The following is a 21377-nucleotide window of genomic DNA, read 5'->3' as shown; positions in this document are numbered from 1 at the left end:
ATGGTGAAGTTTCACAGTCTTTTCTTCACAAGCACCTCAGGGCTCTCTGGGGTGTCCAATTTCCTCTTGTTACGCGGGATATTGACAATATGGACTGTTTTAGGGTCCACATGCAATGTTTTCTGTTTCGGATCGATAGGATCTGGTCGAAACAGTTCTTCCGCTTCGGCGTCTCCCTTCGGCGCCGATCTTTTCGGTTCTGAACGTGGTTTGGATTTGGGTTCAGTAGCCTTAGAAGGGGTTTGTGAGTCCTTGGGCTTCGAGTCCTAAATCTTTTTCAGATGCGAAGGTTGAGGTTTCTTCGGATCCGAGGCCTTTTGTTCTTTCGATGCCCGAGTGCTCGGTGCAGTGGCCTTTTTGGAGATAGCGGAAGTAGGATGTGTTCCCGCTTTCGGCATCAACTGTTTTAGGAGCACTGACGTGCGGCTTGCTCGGTCCCGAGCCGCCGGAAGGCTTTTCATTTGTTTTCGGAGCTGGGCCCAGAGGCGGGGCTTCTAAAGTGTTCTTTCGGTCGTGACTAAGGCCTACAGGCGAAGTCTTGACCGGAGCCTTTGTTTTTTTGGGTGGGGTTGGGACAGGGGCAGTTGTACTCACTCGTTGACCTAGAGTGATGTGGTCATCAGAGTCGGAGTCCTCTGCTTCGGATACGATGTCGAGATCCTCCAAATCCTCTGCCTCTGGAACGTCAGGGCCTTCATCAAAGATGTCTTCTGGCACCGGTGCAGCCTGTTGCGCCATAACGTGTCGTCGAGCCTGGCGATCACAGATAGTTTTCTTGGACCGGAAGGAGGCGCAGGCTTGGCAATCCTTTTCTTCGTGCTCCAGCGAGAGACAAAGGTTGCTGACCTTGTGTTGGTCGCTGTGTGGAAATTTAGCTCCACACTGGGGGCATTTTTTGAATGTTTTTTCCATTGCCATAGGCCCGAATAGCATCGTTAGGCCCAGCGGCCCGTGTCAACGACCGGAATCTAGTATTTGGGTTAGCGTGTTGAAAGGCACCCGAGACAATACTGTCGAGTTTGGGATGGTTTGCGCATCGAAAAGGTTTGGAAAACATGGTACCAAACCAGAGTGCTGAGGTTACATCCGAACCCGATGGTGGAAAAAAACTGAGGATGGAGTTGATGCCCATGCGCACTATCATCCAAGGGAGGAGTCACCTATCTCATGACTACAAAAGACTTCTTCCAAGACAACAACCAGATGCAAGCATCCGAGCCCAACACCAGATGGTGATCTATGCAAAAGTATGAATTCTGCAGCTCATATGCCTCGAACATATAGTTATATACCTTTGTGTTTAACTATTGCACAATTACAAACAGAGCATAAACTATTCATGCATATCTGCAGTCTACTATGCCATTTTTTTACCATGGTTAGGGTAGGGGAGGCAAAATTAGCGTCTAAGGGAAAAGACGTCCTCACGTAGCACTCCAGAAACGACGATACAATTGTTTGCATTAAAATGGTAACTCCAATGTAATTAGGTTAGATAAGGTGTTTAATCAATGATGAATAATCCATGTATGATGATTCTCATACTCTGTCATTTCTCAAATAAAGATGTGGTTCACATATATGTAATCCATACAATTGGAAAGTTATTCAGAATTCCGATGCATTTCGGGTCTAGCCCTTCATCAGGGGGATTTTCCTAAACACAATAGGAAAAAGGTGAATTAAGCTAAAGTCCAAGTCTTTCGGAATGCAATGAAAAATACGTGACTAAAAGATATTAATAAAAAGTGCAAAGGTCAACGTGGACCTTCACCAGAACACTAAGAGCATTTATTCTCATAATAAGCGTTTGAAGAATGAAAGCTTGAAAAAAATGGTGCCAATTAAAAAAGAACGTGGTAAAGAAGGTACGAGCGGCATGCAAAGTGTTAGAAATGACAAAACATTTACAAATGCCTAATTCATTATTGTGCCGGTGGGAAAATGGAATATGTTAAAAAAGTGACAAGAATTTGAGCCCGTGGATTAAAGCAACAGTTCCCATAATCACAACAGTGTACGGAAAACATACACGCTGTGTTATCAGCGCGTATCAAAAGGTACTAAACATAGCTAAAGGGTGGTAGTAAATGGGGTGCAAAGCTTCGTTAACTCAGATCATGTGTTTGCACGTACCTGTAAACACGGTGATGTGCGCGGGACCACATCGAGAATGGTTAGTAACGCGTACGTTTGACACCGGAAACATAAAGGAAAGACCCGGAAGTGATCGCCGTCATGCAATAGAAATGAAAAAAATACTGTGCAAAGTAGTCGAAATGAAATAAACGCGAATGTAGAGTGGATGGAGTGAATGAACATGAAATTTGGTGATTACGAATAAAAATTCATAAAGATGACAAAACAATGTATCTGGTGAATTATGGCTACAGAAAATAATAAATTATCTGAAGTAATTTCAAAAAATGAAACATTCGTAATACATACAAATAAACTTATAGGGGAAAATAGAAAGCAGGAAAAAAAAGAAGGAAATGCAGTTAAGCTAAGAGTGAAAAAGAGTAAAAAAATACGTATTAATAATGGAAGTTAGATACATCAATGTAATGGAAGTGAAAAAATTATAAACAACAACTAAATTCAAGTCGTTCATTGAGTCCCCTGGGGTGCACGGAATGAATTCTTGCGAACATATGGTAGTCCACATGGACATTTTAGTAAGTACACAACATTGCTCGTATCACAAGTAGCCGTGACTCTTAGTTTGATGGGTGTGCCTTTGGTAGGATGCATTAATGTAGTGCCCTTAATGATGTTATTGCAGCTACCACAGTTTAAACAAGGGAAAGTACCTTTATACTTTTGATCAGATTGAGGAGGGCTCTTGTTGAGTAGTTGTTGCAAATTGCGCGTGCGTTGGTAGGCGAAAATAGGAAATTGGTGAAAAGTTCCTTTGAAATCTGGTTCAGCTTGTAGTAATGGCCAGTATTTACGAATGACTTTCTTAATTTTAATACTTTTGGTAGAAAATTTAGATACAAATGTCAATCGTGAATCTGTGGAATCAATGGGAGTCTGTTTTTGGAGTAGGTCAGTACGATTCTTAGTTTTGGCTCTGTTGACTGCTTCTTGAAGAATTGAGGCTGGGCATGATCTTTTTTTGAATTTATCAATGAGTTTACTACTGTGTTCATGAAAAATTTCTTCAGTGGATGAAATACGTTTAATCCTCAATAATTGGGAGTAAGGCAGATGTTTTTTGAGGGATTTTTGATGAAAACTGGAGAAATGTAACAAATTGTTGCGATCGGTAGTTTTTGTAAAAACAGAGGTGACTAATTGATTGTTCTGTATAGTAACGTCAACATCCAGAAAGGAGATGTGATTAGTACTGATTTCATGAGTGAATTGTATACGATCATTGATGGTATTCAATTGTGTAATACGTGCAAGAAGATCAGATTGGTTTCCCTTCCAAATTAAAAAAGGTAGGGGAGGGACATTATGACCCACTCAAGGAGTTACCTCTTAAGTCTTGGCCCTTAACCACACTCAATGATGGTAACAAATAGCATAGTAGATCCTGCACATCTAAATTTAAAATATACACATTTGTAATATGCTATTCGTAACCACTTGAGTGTGGGGAGAATCTATGACTCAAGAGACAGTTTCAAGAGCAATATGTCCGTCCTCTAACTCAACAATATGTGCAACACAGATGAAAACATTCATCCTAAGATATATTAGCATTCCAAACCTGTTGGTTAAGTACTGATGTTAAAATGTGCTGTTTGACCAATTAGTTAATTTGTAATGCAATATTTAATATCAGACTGGTTAGGTTATAAAATAAACACACAAGGTTTATCAGATCGCAAGCAGCAGATTAGAATCATGTGTTCCCAAAATACAAAGCCACATGGTTGTAAACAGTAAGTCAAATTAAGTATGAAACAATTGTTCCAGGCCCCAAACTAATTAAGAACTTACCGATATCGATGCACAAAAACACCTTTAAATATTGCATTCATCATATTTTCAATTTCATCTTGATTTTCTTGAAGCTTTTGAAAAGAAAATAACCACAACAAAATCACTAACAGTTTCCCAACAAACTTTACAATTTTCAAAATACTGCAATCCTTACATAAATTAGCAATTCTGATTTCATAGAGAGAGAAGGCAGAAAAAGCGATAGAACGTGAGAAAGTTAGTAAAACTAAGACAGAAATTGAGGTTTGTAGGGTCCTTCTATGGACATTATAGAGGTCATAGGCTTAGCACTGAATGTAAAGCAGTACTCTCATAATGAGGTGGCCGGCTAGTAATAAAATAGATCTTTGAAAAAGTGTTCACAATACAGCTTGACCCACTAGCTTGTTGGTTAGCAAAGTCATTAACACTATAGCGTTTTGTGAACGTATATGGGTTGTTTCATGTAGCTACCTCAGAGCTTTCACTTAGTGGAATGTTTCCTAGGAAAGTCAGACACCCTTTTTATTTTTTTTACATGTGGAATGAACTCAAAGCTCGAGGTAGCAATCGTTTAGCTCTGCGGTAGCAAGTTTGTATACATTTTACCATCCACCTTGCAATTCATACTTTAGGTATTGGTGAGCCCCTTTGAGGGTTTGAAAAGGCTACAAAACGTCTAGTTTTAAGAAAAGGTTTTGTTCTATTGATGTAGCATATTACTGCTCTTTTAAGATCAAGTGTGTTTAGAGCTCTTTCTGCCACGGAGTCCGGTTTCAGAAAAAAGACTAGAAGCTCAATGGTTTGGTTTGCATGAAAGATTTAAACTACTTTCCAGGGAAATTTGGGGTTTGTTCTTCGTACCAACTTATCAGGACATATGTGGAAGAAAGGTTCTTCTAGAGTGAGCGTTTGAACTTTACTTATCCGTCTGAGAGAAGTTACAGCCATTAAGAATGTTGCCTTCCATGTGAGGAACTGTATATAGCATTGATGTAGTGGTTAAAAAGAAGGACCCATCAGCCTGGTGATAACTATATAAAGATTCCAGGCTGGTGGAATGGATGGAGGAATACCTTTTTCTTTTTTTTTTATCGCTCCATAAAAGCTTTAACAGGAATCTTAAACACATGTTGCCTGTTTTGCATGTATACAGCAAGTGCTGCTAAGTGTAACCTAATAGAGAACGCCTCCTGATTTCAGCTTCCTTTCATCAGCCAGCGCGCCTGAGGTGAGCCGGCCGCCAGCGCGAACCGCAGCGAGCGCCTTCAGCTTACATATGCGGACGCTCACCCGGCGGCGCTGCCTCGCGGCCTCCGTGCCCGACCTTAAAATGGCGGCGGATCCCGGGTAAAGGCGCCAATGACTCCTGCTGTCTGCCCGGCGAGCTACTGCGGCCATACATCCTCTGAAGGACCCCAGTAATGTTTGTACACACCCTGATTTTCAGCAGCCCTCCCATACTACATGCACCTCTCTCCCACCTGCTGGCTCAGACTTTCACCCACGGAAGAGCTTCACAACTGCAACAGGTCCTGGTGGACTGTCTCCTTAATGCTGTTGGTGCTGCGCTGTGCTTGGCCCCGTATATACACTCCAATATACCTCTTTTATCCCAAGGTCCGCCTGTATTGTTTCGAAGCACACACGGGGGAACAGGGCTAAATTATGACAAATGGAGGCCCTCCTCAACAATAAGAAAACAAGTTACTTACCTGTAACTTTGGTTCCCCAGTATTGGTAACTTTCATAGATTCTCATGCTTTGTATCATTCCCCGTCGTCGGAATGGGAGCCTCGGTAACAAAAATATATATATATATATACATATGTATAACCATAGAAACAAAAGAGAAAAATAGGCCTAGGCCTCATCTCATTTTGTAGTATATCACCCTCTTTGTGTAAAAGAGCCCAAACTTTTGCCAGGGCCAATCAGCACAGCCTCACCCTCTGGAACCTTCCTGAGAGAGCTCAGAGCCTCAGATTTTCGTAGCCGTTGTGCCAACAGCCACTACCTTAGTAAACCGGCAGAGCTTTCCCAGGGGAGGTGGGTGGGCGCATGAGAATCTATGAAAGTTACCAATACTGGGGAACCAAAGTTACAGGTAAGTAACTTGTTTTCTTACCCCAGTATTGGAACTTTCATAGATTCTCATGCTTTGTATCAGAATAGCAAGCAGTAGATCACGACAAGCACATTTCGGTAATTACATGGCTTTACAAAATCATCTCAGTGCACATGATAAAACAACCATTACTGAAACCAAATGTGCTTACCAGGATGGAGGGATTGTAGGGAAAGCTCACCTCTCATTGAAAAAGATTCCGGAGGACTGCTTGACCAACCGCAGCGTCAGCTCGTCCCACCGATTCCAGGCAGTAGTGCTTCGTGAAGGTGTGTACACTGCTCCACGTTGCTGCCCTGCAGATGTCCTTAATCGCCACTCCAGCAAAGAGAGCCACTGAAGACGCCATCGCTCTCGTAGAATGCGCCCGGGCCCTTTTATCCAAAGGTTTGCACGCAGCCTGATGACAGTACTGAATTGCACTGGAGATCCAGCGGGAAATGCCACTCTTAGCGAGCGGTAACCCCTTCCGTGGTGCACTGTAGGCGATAAATAGTTGAGTAGACTTTCTGAAAGAGCGTGTGCGCTCCAGATAGAATTTCAGGCATCTTTGGACATCCAAAGAATGCAATGTTCGTTCCGCTTGAGTGGAAGGACGCGGAAAAAAGGAGTTCAAAATTAAGGGTTCATTCAAATGAAACTCCGAAGGCACCTTCGGGATGAATTTTGGGTTGGTTCTCAAAATCATGACATCCCTCTTGAACTGTAGAAAAGGCTCCACTATAGAGAGAGCCTGGAGTTCACTAACTCTCCTAGCCGAAGTCAATGCTAGGAGAAGGGCCAGTTTCCAAGATAGGAACTTCAAGTCCGCTTTGTGAATCGGCTCAAAGGGCGCTTTCATCAGTTGAGCCAGTACCAGGTTAAGTTGCCAGATAGGCGGAGGTGGCCGGACCGGAGGATACATCCGAAATAACCCCTTAAGGAACTGCTTAACAATTCTTGCAGACCATAGAGATGGCCCCGATGTCTTCCGTCGAAAGCGGGATAAGGCAGCCAGATGCACCTTGATCGAAGAGTGCGCCAGACCTGATTTAGCCAGGGACAGGATATAGGGCAGAATCTGATGTGGCCGGGATTTGTAAGGATGGAGTTTATTCCTCTGGCACCAAAGGCAAAATCTCTTCCACTTTGCCCTGTAGGTCTTATTAGTGCTTGGTGCCCGTGCCTGAGATAGAACATCCCTGCATTCCTTAGACAGATTCAGATGGCGGAATTCTCTGTGTTCAGGAGCCACGCTGACAAGTGAAGTGATTCCGGATCCGGATGGAGGACTTGCCCCTGATTTCTCGATAACAGAGATGGAATCAGTGGCAAGCGAATCTGGCGATCTTGGGAGAGAAGTAGGAGTTCCGAGTACCAGAACTGCCGCGCCCATGCTGGAGCAATGAGGATCATTTTGCATGGTTCTGCCCTGACCTTCCTGAGAACTCGAGGAATGAGGGGAATTGGAGGAAAGGCGTAGCAAAATGCGCCGAACCAAGCAATCGAAAGGGCATTCCCCAGAGACCCTCGCTGGGGAACCTTGCTTGCGTAAAACCGGCACTTGGCGTTCTCCGGGGTCGCAAAGAGGTCTATGGTCGGAGTACCCCATTTCTTGAACACTGCCTCCAGAGTGGCCTGATCCAGCTCCCACTCGTGTGTCACCTTCGTCTGCCGACTTAGAGCATCCGCTGTGATGTTGAGACACCCCGCCAGGTGCTCGGCTCGCAGAGTGATCCCGTGAGAGATGGCAAATTCCCAGATCACCTGAGCTTCTTTGGACAGCGTCCGTGATCTCGTTCCCCCTTGCTTGTTTATATAGTGCATGGCCGTAGTGTTGTCTGTCCGGACCAGCACTGCACGGTTCTGAAGTCTGGGGAGGAACGCCAGCAAGGCTAAGTGAATGGCCCTCAGCTCCAAAAGATTGATGTGGCGCAGTCTGTCTGCTGGACTCCAGTGACCGCTGACCTGAAGCTCCTGGAGGACAGCTCCCCACCCTTCTAGGGAAGCATCCGTGGTCACCACCATAGGAGAAGGAGGGACTCGGAACGTTAACCCTCCTGCGATGTTTTCCTTCACCAGCCACCATTCGCAAGCCGTGCGCATGGCAGGTGTTATCCATACTTTGTCGTTGAACGATCCTTCTGCCTGACGCCACTGTTTGTCCAGCTCCTCCTGTAGAGGACGCATATGTAGCCTGCAATGCGGTATCAAAGGTATGCAGGATGAGATTGATCCGAGCAAGGACTTGTACTGTCGAACCGATACATGTCTCTTGTGCAGTATTAGACGAGCGGAAGCGGCCAGTTTGCCCTGACGCTCCTCTGACGGACGAGCCGTGCATCGTCTCGTGTCCAGAATTGCCCCAAGGAACTTCCGTGACCTGGAGGGTATCAGTTCCGACTTGGACACATTGAGCTGAAGACCCAAATGGGCGAACAATCTTATGCAAGTTGACACAGCCTGAGACGTTGCCCTGAACGATGGAGCCTTGATGAGCCAGTCGTCCAAGTACGGGAACACTTCCAAGGACTGCTTCCTCAGGAAAGCAGCTACTGGTGCCAGCATCTTCGTGAAAATGCGGGGTGCCGACCGAAGGCCAAACGGGAGCACCTTGAACTGGAAATGGCTCTTGCCTACTGTGAAGCGTAGATATTGCCTGTGAGCTGGGTGGATCGGAACATGAAAGTAAGCATCCTCTAAATCCAGGGATGCCAAAAAATCTCCCGGATTGAGCAGCCTTAGAATATCCTGGAGTGTGACCATCCTGAAAGAGAGCTTGATGAGATAGGTGTTGAGCTCCCTGAGGTCTAGTATAGGACGCCATGCCTCCTCCGTCTTCCGAACCAGGAAGAACCTGGAATAAAACCCCTTGCCCCTTTGTGAAAGTGGCACAGGCTCTATCGCCCCCTTGATGAAAAGCTGGTGGGCTTCGAGATGTAATAGTCGGAGATGTTTCGCTGCACGGGCGTCTGGAGCTCTTGTTGGAGGAAGATCTTGGAACTCCAACGTATGGCCACTCTGAACTATGTTCAAGACCCACCGGTCTGATGTTAAACGCACCCAGCTGTCCAGACAAAAAGATATCCTGCCCCCGACCGGTGTTTGTGGCAGGGGAGGAACAGTAGCCAGAGCCAGGAGGCCGCTATTGCCTCTTGGCGTTGTCTCGTCCCTGACGATTCTGACGTCCTCTCTGGGACTGCCGAGAGAAAGACGCCGACTGTCCTTGGCGCTGGCTGGAATATTGTCCTTTATAGGACTGTCCAGATTGAGAGGAATACTGTCGTTGGTTTCCTCTGTAGTTAGAAAACCCCCGACCACGTGCCCCCTTAAATGGCACCTTACGGTAGGTCAAAGAGCCTAAGGACTTAGCTGTATCGGTGTCCTTTTTAATGCCTTGGAGGGCGTCATCCACATGCTTTCCAAAAAGCATCTCTCCGTCAAAGGGGAGGTCCAAGATCTTATTCTGGACCTCCTGGCGAAACCAAGTCGCCTTCAACCAGCCTTGGCGGCGCAAGACGGCTGAGCCCGCCAAAGCCCTGAAAGCAGTTGAGGCAATGTCCATCGCACAGTCGATGACTTCCGAAGAGCATCGTTCTCCCTCCATCAGCACCTGTCTGGCTTCGTCTTGACTAGTTTCTGGTAGCTGGTCCAGGAATGGTTCCATATCACACCACATCTGGCGGTCGTATCTGCCCAGAATAGCCAGAGAATTAGCTGCCCGCACCAACAAGCTGGCCATGGTGGAGAATCTTTTACCCACATTGTCCAGTCTTCTGCCTTCTTTATCTGGAGGCGTGGTTAAAGGAGTGGACGGATTCTTAGATTTACTTTGAGCAGCTTGAGAAATAACAGAATCCGGCTTAGGTTGTCCTAGAAGACACGCAGGACTGCCCTCTGGTGCCTTGTATTTCTTCTCCAGCCGGGGAAGAACCGGAATGACGGTTGCTGGATTCTGCATTGTCTTCAGTCCCTCATCCCAGACATGTTCTATAATGGGAATTGATCTTACAGACTTCCTATATTGGGCTTTAAAGTCATAAAGGAAGCAGTCGGACTGCTCCACCGTAAAGGGCAAACCAAACCTCTTGGATGCCCGTTCCATCAAATTATGGAAACCCCCAATGTCCACCGGAGGCGATATATTTGTCTCTCGGCCTACAGCATCAGGATCCTGTGTATCATCAGGGTCCCCATCTGGATCGCCTGGATCTGTAAGAGGGATCACCTGTCCCTCGTCGTCTTCGTCCGTATCTCCATCGTCCGCGTCATCATCAGCAGGTTCCGTACCTGAAGGTTGGGGAACCACTAAGGGCAGCACTGGTGAAATGGACCGAGGTACCTCTCTTGGTAGAGGTGGCAAGTCCATTGGTATGTCACGTGGCACTTCCAAAGGAGAAGGACGCACTGGAGTGCGATCCGGCAATGTCGGAAAACGAGATCTATAGTCTTGCAGCATCTGTTGCAAATCCGACACCAGAGCCACTGGCAAGGCAATTAGATCCTGCCTTATAGGGCGGGGGCGTAATCCCTGTTGGTGCCCCTCCTGCCCCTCTGGGCCATAAAACTCCTCCGTATCTGTGTCCTGCTGTTTGACATTCAGGTCTGAAAGGCTGTTTGCGTCCCCAAACTGCCCATCCTCCTCATCCTCCTCCGAGTCCTCGAGAAGCATGGATGGTGGCAAAGGCGTGACCCGCCTAGGGGAAGTCATGTCCGGTGTAATCACTAATCTTTGGGTTGAAAAATCCAAATTTTTCGTCGTCGACGGTCCCGTCGGCGGTCTCGTCGACGGAGTCGATGGCAACGGGATTTCCAATGTCGACGCACTCGACGACGACTGAAAGGCAACTGTCGTCGACGGAGCTGAAATCGTCGTCGACGATGAGGCCGTCGACAGTCCTGTAATCCTCGTCGACGGAGCAGTCGTCGACGGAGCAGTCGTCCTCGGAGCAGTCGTCGACGGAGCAGTCGTCGACGGAGCAGTCGTCGACGGAGCAGTCGTCGACGGAGCAGTCGTCGACGGAGCAGTCGTCGACGGAGCAGTCGTCGACGGAGCAGTCGTCGACGGAGCTTTCTTTTTCGTCGACGTAGTATGTTTCATCGTCGGCGGAGCACCCGTCGACAGTCTCGTCGACGAACTTGTAGTCATCAACATCGACGAACTCGTCGTCGTCGACGTGGTCCTCGTCGTCGACACCGCCGTCGACGAAGTAGATATTGTCGACGGTCTCGTGGACGACCCTATGGAAATAGGCTTAATTGAGGAGATCGTCGTCGACGTACCTGCTGCCGCCTGCGTCGACGGACGCGGTTTCTTCAGTGGCACCGACTGAGGAGTTTCTGCAGCCTGTTTCTTTACAGGTTTCTCCTTCTGGGACGGAGGGGTAGATGTAGCAACCCCCTTATTGTCCTTAGGGGCTATGTCCACAGTAGCCCGTCCCTGCCTCTCCTTTACACTGTCGTGAGGAGATTTTTTGGGACCAGCCTCCTCAGACCTGTCAGAGATCCCGTGAGGGGCTTTGAGAGGAACCTTGAGAGGGGGTTCCGCAGAAGTGGAGGGTGATGACCTACCCCTCTTCTTCGATCTCCTGGAGGAGGTACCAGAGATAGATCCTTCCTCATCCGAAGAAATGACCTCCCTGGTCTTTATCTTCTGCAGCCACGTCAGCAAGTGCCCCTCTCTGTCTCTCAAGGTCTTGGTCGAGAAGGTCCGACAGATTTTGCAGTCGGTGGCCTTGTGTTCCGGGTACAGGCAGTATATGCAGTTCTCATGCCTGTCTTCCACAAACAGTCTCTTCTTCCCACAAGAGGCACAAGCCCTAAATAAAGCTTTCTTCTCCTTTTCTGACATTCTGTCTCAAAAGATGGTAATAAAGATAACCAAAAGTAACTCTGTGAAAAACTGAGCAGAGCTCAGTGGAGACTCCCTAGCACAACGTGCGGTAGAAAAATCTGAGGCTCTGAGCTCTCTCAGGAAGGTTCCAGAGGGTGAGGCTGTGCTGATTGGCCCTGGCAAAAGTTTGGGCTCTTTTACACAAAGAGGGTGATATACTACAAAATGAGATGAGGCCTAGGCCTATTTTTCTCTTTTGTTTCTATGGTTATACATATGTATATATATATATATATTTTTGTTACCGAGGCTCCCATTCCGACGACGGGGAATGATACAAAGCATGAGAATCTATGAAAGTTCCAATACTGGGGTAACTCGCTGACGCCTCACAGATGTTTTGCTGTCAATTCCCTAGGCATTGCTCCGGGATGGGCGCAGACAGGGACCTCGGTCCTTTGACTCCGCGTTCTCCTGTGGCGTTTTATTACCCCTAATGGGATATTGATGATGTATTTAATATTGTTATCACAATGGTTTAGATTTTGTTCTTTACTTTTGTTGGGGTTTGTAGGGAGGGGATGGGTGAGTCATGGTGGCGGCTTTCTAACATTCTGTACGGAACAACTTGCGGATTGCACAATACCTTTTTATCGCATTGGGGGGGGGGGGGGGGGTGGACTAATCTCCAGGGTCACTTGTTCACTTGGGTCCTGACAGGCCTGGTGGGGCTTTTATTGAAATGCTGCTTTTAATACTAACATTATGACACTTACCATAGGTACATGGAACGTCAAGGGTCTTAACTCGCCACAGAAACGCCAGAAGGTCTGGAAGTACATTGTAGATCACTACCTAGATGTGGTAGCCCTACAAGAAACTACCGTCGCCAGATCTGAGGACACACGGCTTCGCCATAAAAACTATCCACTGATTTACAGATCCTCCACATTAACGAAACACAGGGGGGGGGGGATGGTCGCTGGCTTATGGGAAAAGGTTGTATGATGGGGAAAGTCAGTACTTTGGTAGCGGTGTACGCTCCCAACACGGGCCAGACGGCTTTTCTACATACCCTCCTGGGGAAAATATTGGACTTCTCAGAAGGACAGTTAATTCTCATGGGCGACTTCAATTTAACTTGGCATAAGGACTTGGATAGCACTTAACCACAGCGCTCAGACACTGGTTCCTTTTCTGCAGATATTCAACAAAGATTCCAAGACATGGGACTCCTAGATACATGACGTACCCTATACCCTACTTCCAGAGACTTCACATTCTACTCCCATGTGCACCGCACTTACTCGCGACTGGACTACATTTTTTATCAGCCACTCACTCCTAGGCGACCTTCAAGAAGCTAAGATATTCCCCCTTTCCATCTCTGATCAGTCTCCTAGCAATCTCTCTGTCTTGGAGGGTGGGCAACCCTGCCTCCCCTAGGTGGTTTTTCCAGACTGCATGAGATAAGGCCTCTTGCACTAAACTAAGGGAGGCTATCACCGAATTCTTTGATATTAACATACCTGCAGACACATCGGAATTTACAACCTGGGACACCTTTGAGTCAGTCTTCCAGGGGAAATGTATTTCCCTCAATTCTGCACTAAATTCACAACGCACTACAGAAAGGGAAAAGAACTGGCCTCCACAGAACAAGCTCATAAACTGAATCCCACTAGGCAAGCCCTCTGTAGTTTAACAGCTCTGCGGGGTAAACTTCGAGCCATTTATAATAGGGCGGAATTTACGCTATTGAAATTGCGCCATTTGTCTTACTCCCAGGGCAACAAGATTGGCAAACATCTCGCTAGGCAACTCAAGGATAAACGGGTAAGGGAACATATTGGCGGGACCTCGGGAGATCTCACCCATAGCGACGAGATAAAAGCGGAACTCTTTGGGTCCTTTTATAAAGCCCTATACACTTGTGATCACTTCGATCCGGAAGCCCAACGAGACTATCTACAGTCCCTTCAGCTCCCAAAAGTCTCCCCAGAGTGGAATGAGCTACTTACTGCCTCTATCACCCATGAAGACGTTACCGTGGCTATTAAGGCCCTCAAGCTACATTAAGTCCCTGGCCCAGATGGGTATACAGCTCAATTCTACAAAACCTTTGCCCCCATCATCCCACATCTCACTCGACTCTTTAACAAGATGACGGAGACAGGTTACACCACCGGCTCTTTGTCAGAAGCGGTGATTACTGTTATTCCTAAGCCGGGAAAAGACCCTGAAGCTTGCGCCTCCTACAGACCCATCGCTTTGCTCAACCTCGATGCGAAGCTCTACTCCTCCATCTTAGCTAAACGGTTGAACGATCTTATGCCTGACCTTATACACCCGGACCAATCAGGTTTTATCAAGGGGCACCAAACACAACACCCGTCGCATCGTACACCTAATCGAGAAGGCCAATAGACGCCAGATTTCAGTGGTCCTTGCCGGGCAAGAAGTGGAGAAGGCTTTCGATAGGGTGGACTGGGAGTTCCTGTTCCATACTCTGTCGGCTTTTGGTTTTGCATCCAAATTTCTCACTATGGTCCGGGCTAACTACTTTCAACCCCACTCTCGGGTGATGGTCAACGGTGTGGTCTCTCCCTCATTCCTCCACTCCAGAGGTACCGGACAGGGGTGCCCACTCACCCCCCTACTTTTCGCCCTTAGTATCGAACCCCTTGCAGCGGCAATTTGAGCAAACCCTACAATCCAAGGGATCCCTTTCACGGGAGAACAGCATCAAATTTCCCTATTCGCTGATGATGTCCTATTATCCCTCACAGATCCGGCGACATCACTCCCACCTCTACAATCGGAACTAGCCCGATTTGAAACAGTAGCAGGCTTCAAAGTAAATTTAGGTAAGTCCTTTATTCTCAATCTCACACTCCCGCCAGCAGAAGTGCAGGGTCTCCAACCTCTCACACCCCTCCAGTGGACCACCTCCTCTATTCAGTACCTGGGCGTCCAGATTACACCAAAAGTGGGAGGTCTATACTCTGCCAACTTCCCTCCTATGCTCTCACTTATCCAAACAGAGCTCAACAAATGGAAACCCCTCTTCCTCTCATGGATGGGTCGCATTCATGCCATAAAAATGACTCTCCTCCCCAAGCGTCTTCACCAATTTCAAGCCCTACCCATTAAACTGGAGAGAGACTTCTTTCAACGTGTCAAGACTCTGATCTTGAATTTTATATGGCAAGGGAGACGGGCGCGCTTCTCCTTTACGATACTGCGCCGCTTAGAGAGAGGGGTGCAGTCGGACTTCCAGACATACACTTGTATTATAAGGCCGCCCAATTACGTGTACTGACAGAATGGTCAAAATATGAATCAGACAAACACTGGCTGCATATGGATCGAAGTGTGACAGGACGGACCATATGGGATCTGATCTGGCGCCCCAAACAAGATAGGCCTAAGAATGCTTATATTAGCACTCCTACACGCACAACACTTATGGTATGGGACTCTGGCGACAAGAGATGGACCTCCTTTCCCTCCCCCTTCACACCATTGCACTTTAATCCTGCATTCCCTTCGGGACTACAGTCAGGTCCTTTCGATGCTTGGCGAGAGGGGGAGATCCCTAGCCCTAATACACCTTGTCCATAATTTTGACCCATTTACCTTTGACAGTTGCAAAAGGGAGTGCAACCTACAGACCACAGAGAGATAAAGCTACTACCAACTCCTACAATGGGCCCTCACACCACAAGTCCAGGAGGCCGCTACCCGTCCCCTGACAAAATTTGAATCTTCTCTCACTAAGGCGAGCTCCATGAAGGGCACGATTTCCTTTATATACAAGTTTCTCCTCACCACTACACTCTCTCCACGCCCACGCTACATGTCAATGTGGGAGGGTATCCTACAACAAGATATCTCGGATGAGGAGTGGTCCCACTTATGGTCTGATATCACGAAGTTCAACCACTCCATCGATCTCACGGAGGCACACCTTAAGACCATGATGGACTGGTACCTTCATCCCTCCAAACTTCTACAGATCTTTCCCGGGTCCTTTGATAGGTGCTGGAGGGACTTCTGGGAGACTTCCAACATATCTGGTGGGATTGCCCGCACATAAGGCCTTTCTGGGAAGAAATCCTCGCCCATATCAAAGACATGCTCGGATACCCTATCCCAACTAACATGGCGGAGGTCCTATTGGGACTTCGGGACCCATCCTTAGAACACCAGACCCGGGCGGACAAAAAGATCATGTGGCTCTGTATAGGGACTGCAAAGCTTACATTAGCAGCGGCATGAAAAAGGAGAGGCCCCGGCCACTTCTCTCTGGCATTCTAGGTTATGGAAACTCCTGAGTCTAGAGCGAATGTCGGACATCTTCGGAGATGATTTTAAAAACTTTGAATTCAAATGGGGCTCTCTGGTCACCTTTCTTTCCCGTGATCTTCCATCCGCTGTCTGTCCTCCCTCCATTAGGGCACTCCACCTCTTCCAGATATGAAGTGCAACCTACCAAGCAATCTGCAGTAGACGTTTTTCCTCTTCTTTGATATGCCGCCACCATGTTGCGGGAGGGAGGTGGGGAGGGGTTGGTTAATTACTTGCTGTTCATTACTCCACAGTTAGGAGACGTTTCTACTTCACTGTAGTACTTTCTATACAACACCCTCGATTCAGAAGGACTCCATAGAGAGCTGCCACAAAGGTCGATGGGACATTTCTAGCATTACTTGCCACACTGTGAAGAGTGTGGGGACTTACCCTAAGCCCTGTTATGTTCGACGCTGTACCCCTAAAGTGTGCATTTCACTATGTTTAGGCTGGGGACTGGCCCTAGCAATATGCAGGACTATTCACTGTGTCAATTTTTGTAAACATTCTTAAACATCACTCATGTGAAGAACGCAATGGTAATGTAATACGATGTACTCTGTCAGAAACCTTAATAAAAATATGTTTGACAAAAACCCCGCAAATGCACCATTCGGCCCACACCGGCCACTCATGCTAGGTGTCCTGTCCTTCACCCGCTTTCCCTGTGTCTGACACCTATACAGAGAAGGTGTCGCTTCACATAATGGCTTGGAATGTTAACGGCTTGCTGGATAAGGTCAAGCGCACAGCGGTCCTGCATTATGCCCAGCATCAAACTATAGACATACTGCTGCTCCAAGAGACCCACCTGGTAGGCAACCATTGCCCTTTCCTGGCACGCTATGGTTATGGAGGAGTCTGGCACTCCGGCTTTAACCGGGATCACGAGGGGTGGCTGTCCTGGTGCGACGTGGTCTTCCACTCATGGTGAGTAAAGCAACCCATGACCCTAAGGGCTCCTTTGTCATCTTGGAAGGGATTCTTGAGGACCGGCCTCTGAACTGGATCGCTGTATACTCCCCCCTCCACCCCCACTACTGACCACCACATTTCAGCGTCTTGCTACACTGGTTGCAGCCCTGCCACTGGGGACGACCATCGTTGGGGGAGACTTTAATGCAGTTATGGACCCTGACCAGGCCCCTTCTGCCTCCAGAATCGCTCAATCTAACCTCCTGTTGAATTGGGCTGCCACTTTAGGTCGAGGGACCGCCTGGAGACTCTGGCATTCGACAACTCTACTCTACACCCACACATCAGCATCCCATCACACGCAAACACAACTCAATTATGTTTTCCTGCCGGCCCTGGATTGTCACCATCCTCCCCAGAGGTTTATCGGACCATACCCCAGAGGCAATGCGGATGGGCAGCCTCCCTGTGAAGCAGGACTCCCACCTCACACTCCTGGAGGCCCAGGCTGTTCCAATTGAGGCTCAAGCTCCAGAGGAGCGAACTGAAGCCCAAGAAAGGAGACTAGCATTTGAGGGACGAGATTAACCAGACCTCCCAGGAGGCTGCCAAGTTGCTGTGGAGGTCCTCCATGGCGCGAGTATGGGTGGGAAGACAAAAATGGGAAACTCCTTCACCATCTGGCCACTTACCCGATGGCCAACCGTATCATTCCTGAGGTGATCGGCTCAGATGAAGCAATCCAGCGAGCCCCCGTTGCAGTGGTCCAATGCTTCGCCACCTACTATGCTACTCTTTACTCTGCACAGCCTCCCGGAACTCCTCCAGCGCGAGCAGATTTCCCTCCCGCGACTCAGCGAGTCTGAGGCAGAGGTGCTAGACCTCAGTGTCACCCCAGAGGAGTTCAACGATGCCATATCATGTATGGCTGCAGATAAGACACCAGGGCCGGACAGACTCCCACAGGAGTTCTATGCGTCCTACCGAGATATGCTGATTCCCCACCTTCTAGAGGTGTATCAGGAGGCATCTGATCAAGGCTCATTCCGTCCCGAGATGGATATAGCCACTATAGTGGTGATCCCCAAGTCTCAGCCTCCCCCGAAGCACTGCCCTGATTACCGCCCCATCTCCCTCATTAACTCGGAGCTCAAAATATTCGCCTCTATCCTAGCCAATCGCATACAACCCTACCTGGCCAAACTGGTCCACCCCGACCATAGAGGATTTATGCCCTCCCGGGGAACACAGCACTGCCTCAGACGTGTCCACCTCGCTTTAGCGAATCGACAACAGCTGACCCCCCTACTAATCTCTTTTTCTCGTGGATTTCGAGAAGGCATTCGACTCAGTGGATTGGCGATACCTGGAGGCGGTTTTGATGGAAGTGGGTTTTGGAGCCCCTTTCCGCGGCCTGGTTAAGGCACTATTGCAAACCAAGGGCCCAGGTACTAGTCAACGGAGACCTGTCACACCCCTTTCCCATCAGAAGGGGTACGAGGCAAGGATGCCCCCTCTCGCCCCTCCTCTTCGCGTTGGCGATGGAGCCCTTTGCCTGTCTTGCCCGATCTGACCAGTTCCTCACGGGATGGAGAAGGCACGGATTGGAGGAAGATAAGATCGCCCTCTATGCTGATGATGTTCTGCTATTCTTAGCAGATCCAACTCGGTCAGGGCCCGATGCCTCTGGGGCCTTGATTTTTTTAACAACTAACCTCCGGCCTTCGACTGAACTCTGTCAAATCCGTTCTGGTCCCCCTTCACCTTTCGAAAGAGTGCTTTGATTGGCAGTCGATACCTCTTCGGCTACAGTCCTTCAAGTACCTGGGAATCTGGGTTGCCCTCCTCCCTGACATCGCTCGGTCACTCATTGTAACCCCCGCTAGTGAAAAAGTTTCGAGCTGACCTCCTCAAGTGGCAAACCCTGCCACTGAACGCTATGGGCAGAATAGCTCCATTTAAAATAATGATCCTGCCCAGATACCTTTAAATGCTTCTGAATATGCACCTCTCCTTCTCAAGGTTGTGGTTCCGGGAGCTGGACAGCATGGCCATCAGGTTCTTGTGCGGGAGGTCGGTGGCCTAGGCTGGCCCTCGCCCAGTGCCGGATCCCACCCTTTGATGGCAGCCTGGGGATGACAATCTCTACCTTTACTATTTAGCAACTCGGCTCCTCACAGTGCATGATTGGTGTAACGGTGGCTGGTCTGACCCGGCATACCGCTTGGAGCTACACACCCTGGGCTTGTCGAACATTCAGAGGATGTTGTATGGGAGCATCATTTCCCAAACTCTACCTGAAGTCACGCGCAGGGTGCTTTTGGCCTGGCGGGCTTCTCTGCGTCACACCCACTGGTAGGATAAAGTTGCCAACCTCTCTGGTTTTAGAACGTGGGATCTCATTGGCATTTCACTACTGGGGGATGTCTGGGGTGGGAGCCACATACGCACTTTCCAAGAATTGCAGACTCTACTCCCTCCATGCTTCCCAGTTTTACCGTTACCTGCAGATACGCCATGCCCTCCACACTCACATCTCAGAAGGCACCTCCCTGCCCAAATATACCCCGCCCGAAGCCCAGACCATGACCGGTAACCTAGGGAAGGGAGGGATCTCCCATATCTACTGCTCCCTTACCAATAACACCCTCAACACACTATCACAATTCAGGGACAGATGGGAGTGTTGGCCCGGGTCCCTGGATGCAGACAATTGGAGGGACATATTGATGGTTCCCAAAACAGTCACAGCCTCGGCAAGGCTTCGCCTAGTTCAAATATACTATCTTCACACTGCCTATCTTACGCCGCTGCGAATCCACCACGCCGGGCGCTGACCCGATGCATCCCGTCTGCGCTGCAGCCACCCACAAGCTAACTTTTATCACATGGTATGGCTTTGCTCCGTATAGGAAAGTGGCTCTGTATATACTGTTCCCAAATAGGTACAGTTTGCGCAGAGTCCACAGTCCCCAGAGGTTTCACAGAGGCTAAAGTTAGATATAACCTTATTCTCTAAAGTGGTAGCTTGGTCGAGCAGTAAGGCAGTATCAGAGGGCAGTGTAAAGCATTTGTTGTACACACTCGGTCAGCAAATGGTCTCACACACTCAATAACTGAACTCTAGGCCAATGGTTTGTATATAAAAATGTATGGTTGTTTTATTTTAGAACCAACAATAGGTATCAAAATATACTTTCTCGGAATGAGATGCTTTAGTTAAATACTTTTCAATAGGCAATAGACTTTTGAATGCAATAGTTTGTTGCAATCGGCAACACAATTCAAACAATTATACAATGAGCTCAATGGGAATTTCTAAGTAAATGCAATTGATTACTTTTAGGATTACTTTTCTAACTCCAGGACTGGATCCTAGATTCAGTCCTGGGACAGTTCCTGGAAACAGGTGGCTAAATACGTTTTAGTTACTGTTGTGATTTTTAATCAATATTTTGGTATTTTAAAAGTGGACTCTTAGAAACTTTTTCTAATAGAATCACCAATGTTATCCTATGGGAGGAAACTCACTTAGCAGGTAAGTGGGGTTATTGTTACTTTTTCTAAGTCAGTGTTGGATCCTGGATCTAGCACTGATGCACCACCTGTTAACAGTTGAAAGAATGGGTTTTTGTTATAGAGGCGATTACTAACGAATATTTGTAAGTTTGCAAAATTGACACTTAGAAAAAATTTCACAGAAAAACAGTCAATGGTTTCCGATGGAAGAAAATTCAAATTACAGGTAAAGTATGTTCTCGTTACGTTTGTAATCCAGTGCTGGGCTCCTAGGTTCAGCACTGGGACATCTATCTAAAACGGGTAAGTAATTACGTTTTCACAGTTGGAGCGATTTTTAAAGAATATTTGTAATTTGCAAAAATCGACACTTAGAAGAAATTTCACAGAAAAACAGTCAATGATGTCCTATGGGAGAAAATTGGGTTAGCGGTAAGTATGGTTGTAATTACTTTTCAGGGTCAGTGCTGGGCACCAAGATCCAACACTGGATCTCTCCTGATAGCAGGTGAGTATTTTCGTTTTCTTTACTCGGTTGATTTTAGGTGAATATTTTAAAGTTTAGAAACTCCACACTTAGAAGAATTTCCAAGTGAAACCAGTCAATGTTAACCTATGGAAGAAAAAAGTTATCGGCTTTTGGGTAAGTTCTCAACTGGCAGAGTTAAGGTTCTGGGCATAGACTCAGGGTCTCCCAGGGTCAGGTAAGTACAC

General features: G+C 47.7%; 1 protein-coding gene across 2 annotated transcripts in view; it reads right to left on the bottom strand.

Annotated features, from left to right (window-relative positions):
* Nucleotides 1-21377, bottom strand: part of STAG2 (STAG2 cohesin complex component) — a 1427207-nt gene that overhangs the window by 946635 nt on the left and 459195 nt on the right. For both annotated transcript variants that reach the window (XM_085608133.1, XM_085608134.1), the window contains exon 11: nt 3955-4028. In XM_085608133.1, coding sequence (XP_085464259.1) covers nt 3955-4028 — 74 coding nt within the window. The remainder of the gene's footprint in view (nt 1-3954; nt 4029-21377) is intronic.

The sequence above is a fragment of the Triturus cristatus genome, chromosome 5_2 (genome assembly GCF_964204655.1).
Source record: "Triturus cristatus chromosome 5_2, aTriCri1.1, whole genome shotgun sequence".
NCBI classification, from domain to species: Eukaryota; Metazoa; Chordata; class Amphibia; order Caudata; family Salamandridae; genus Triturus; species Triturus cristatus.
Note: the sequence above shows the minus strand (reverse complement) of the source record. Positions and strands in the feature narration are given on the sequence as shown.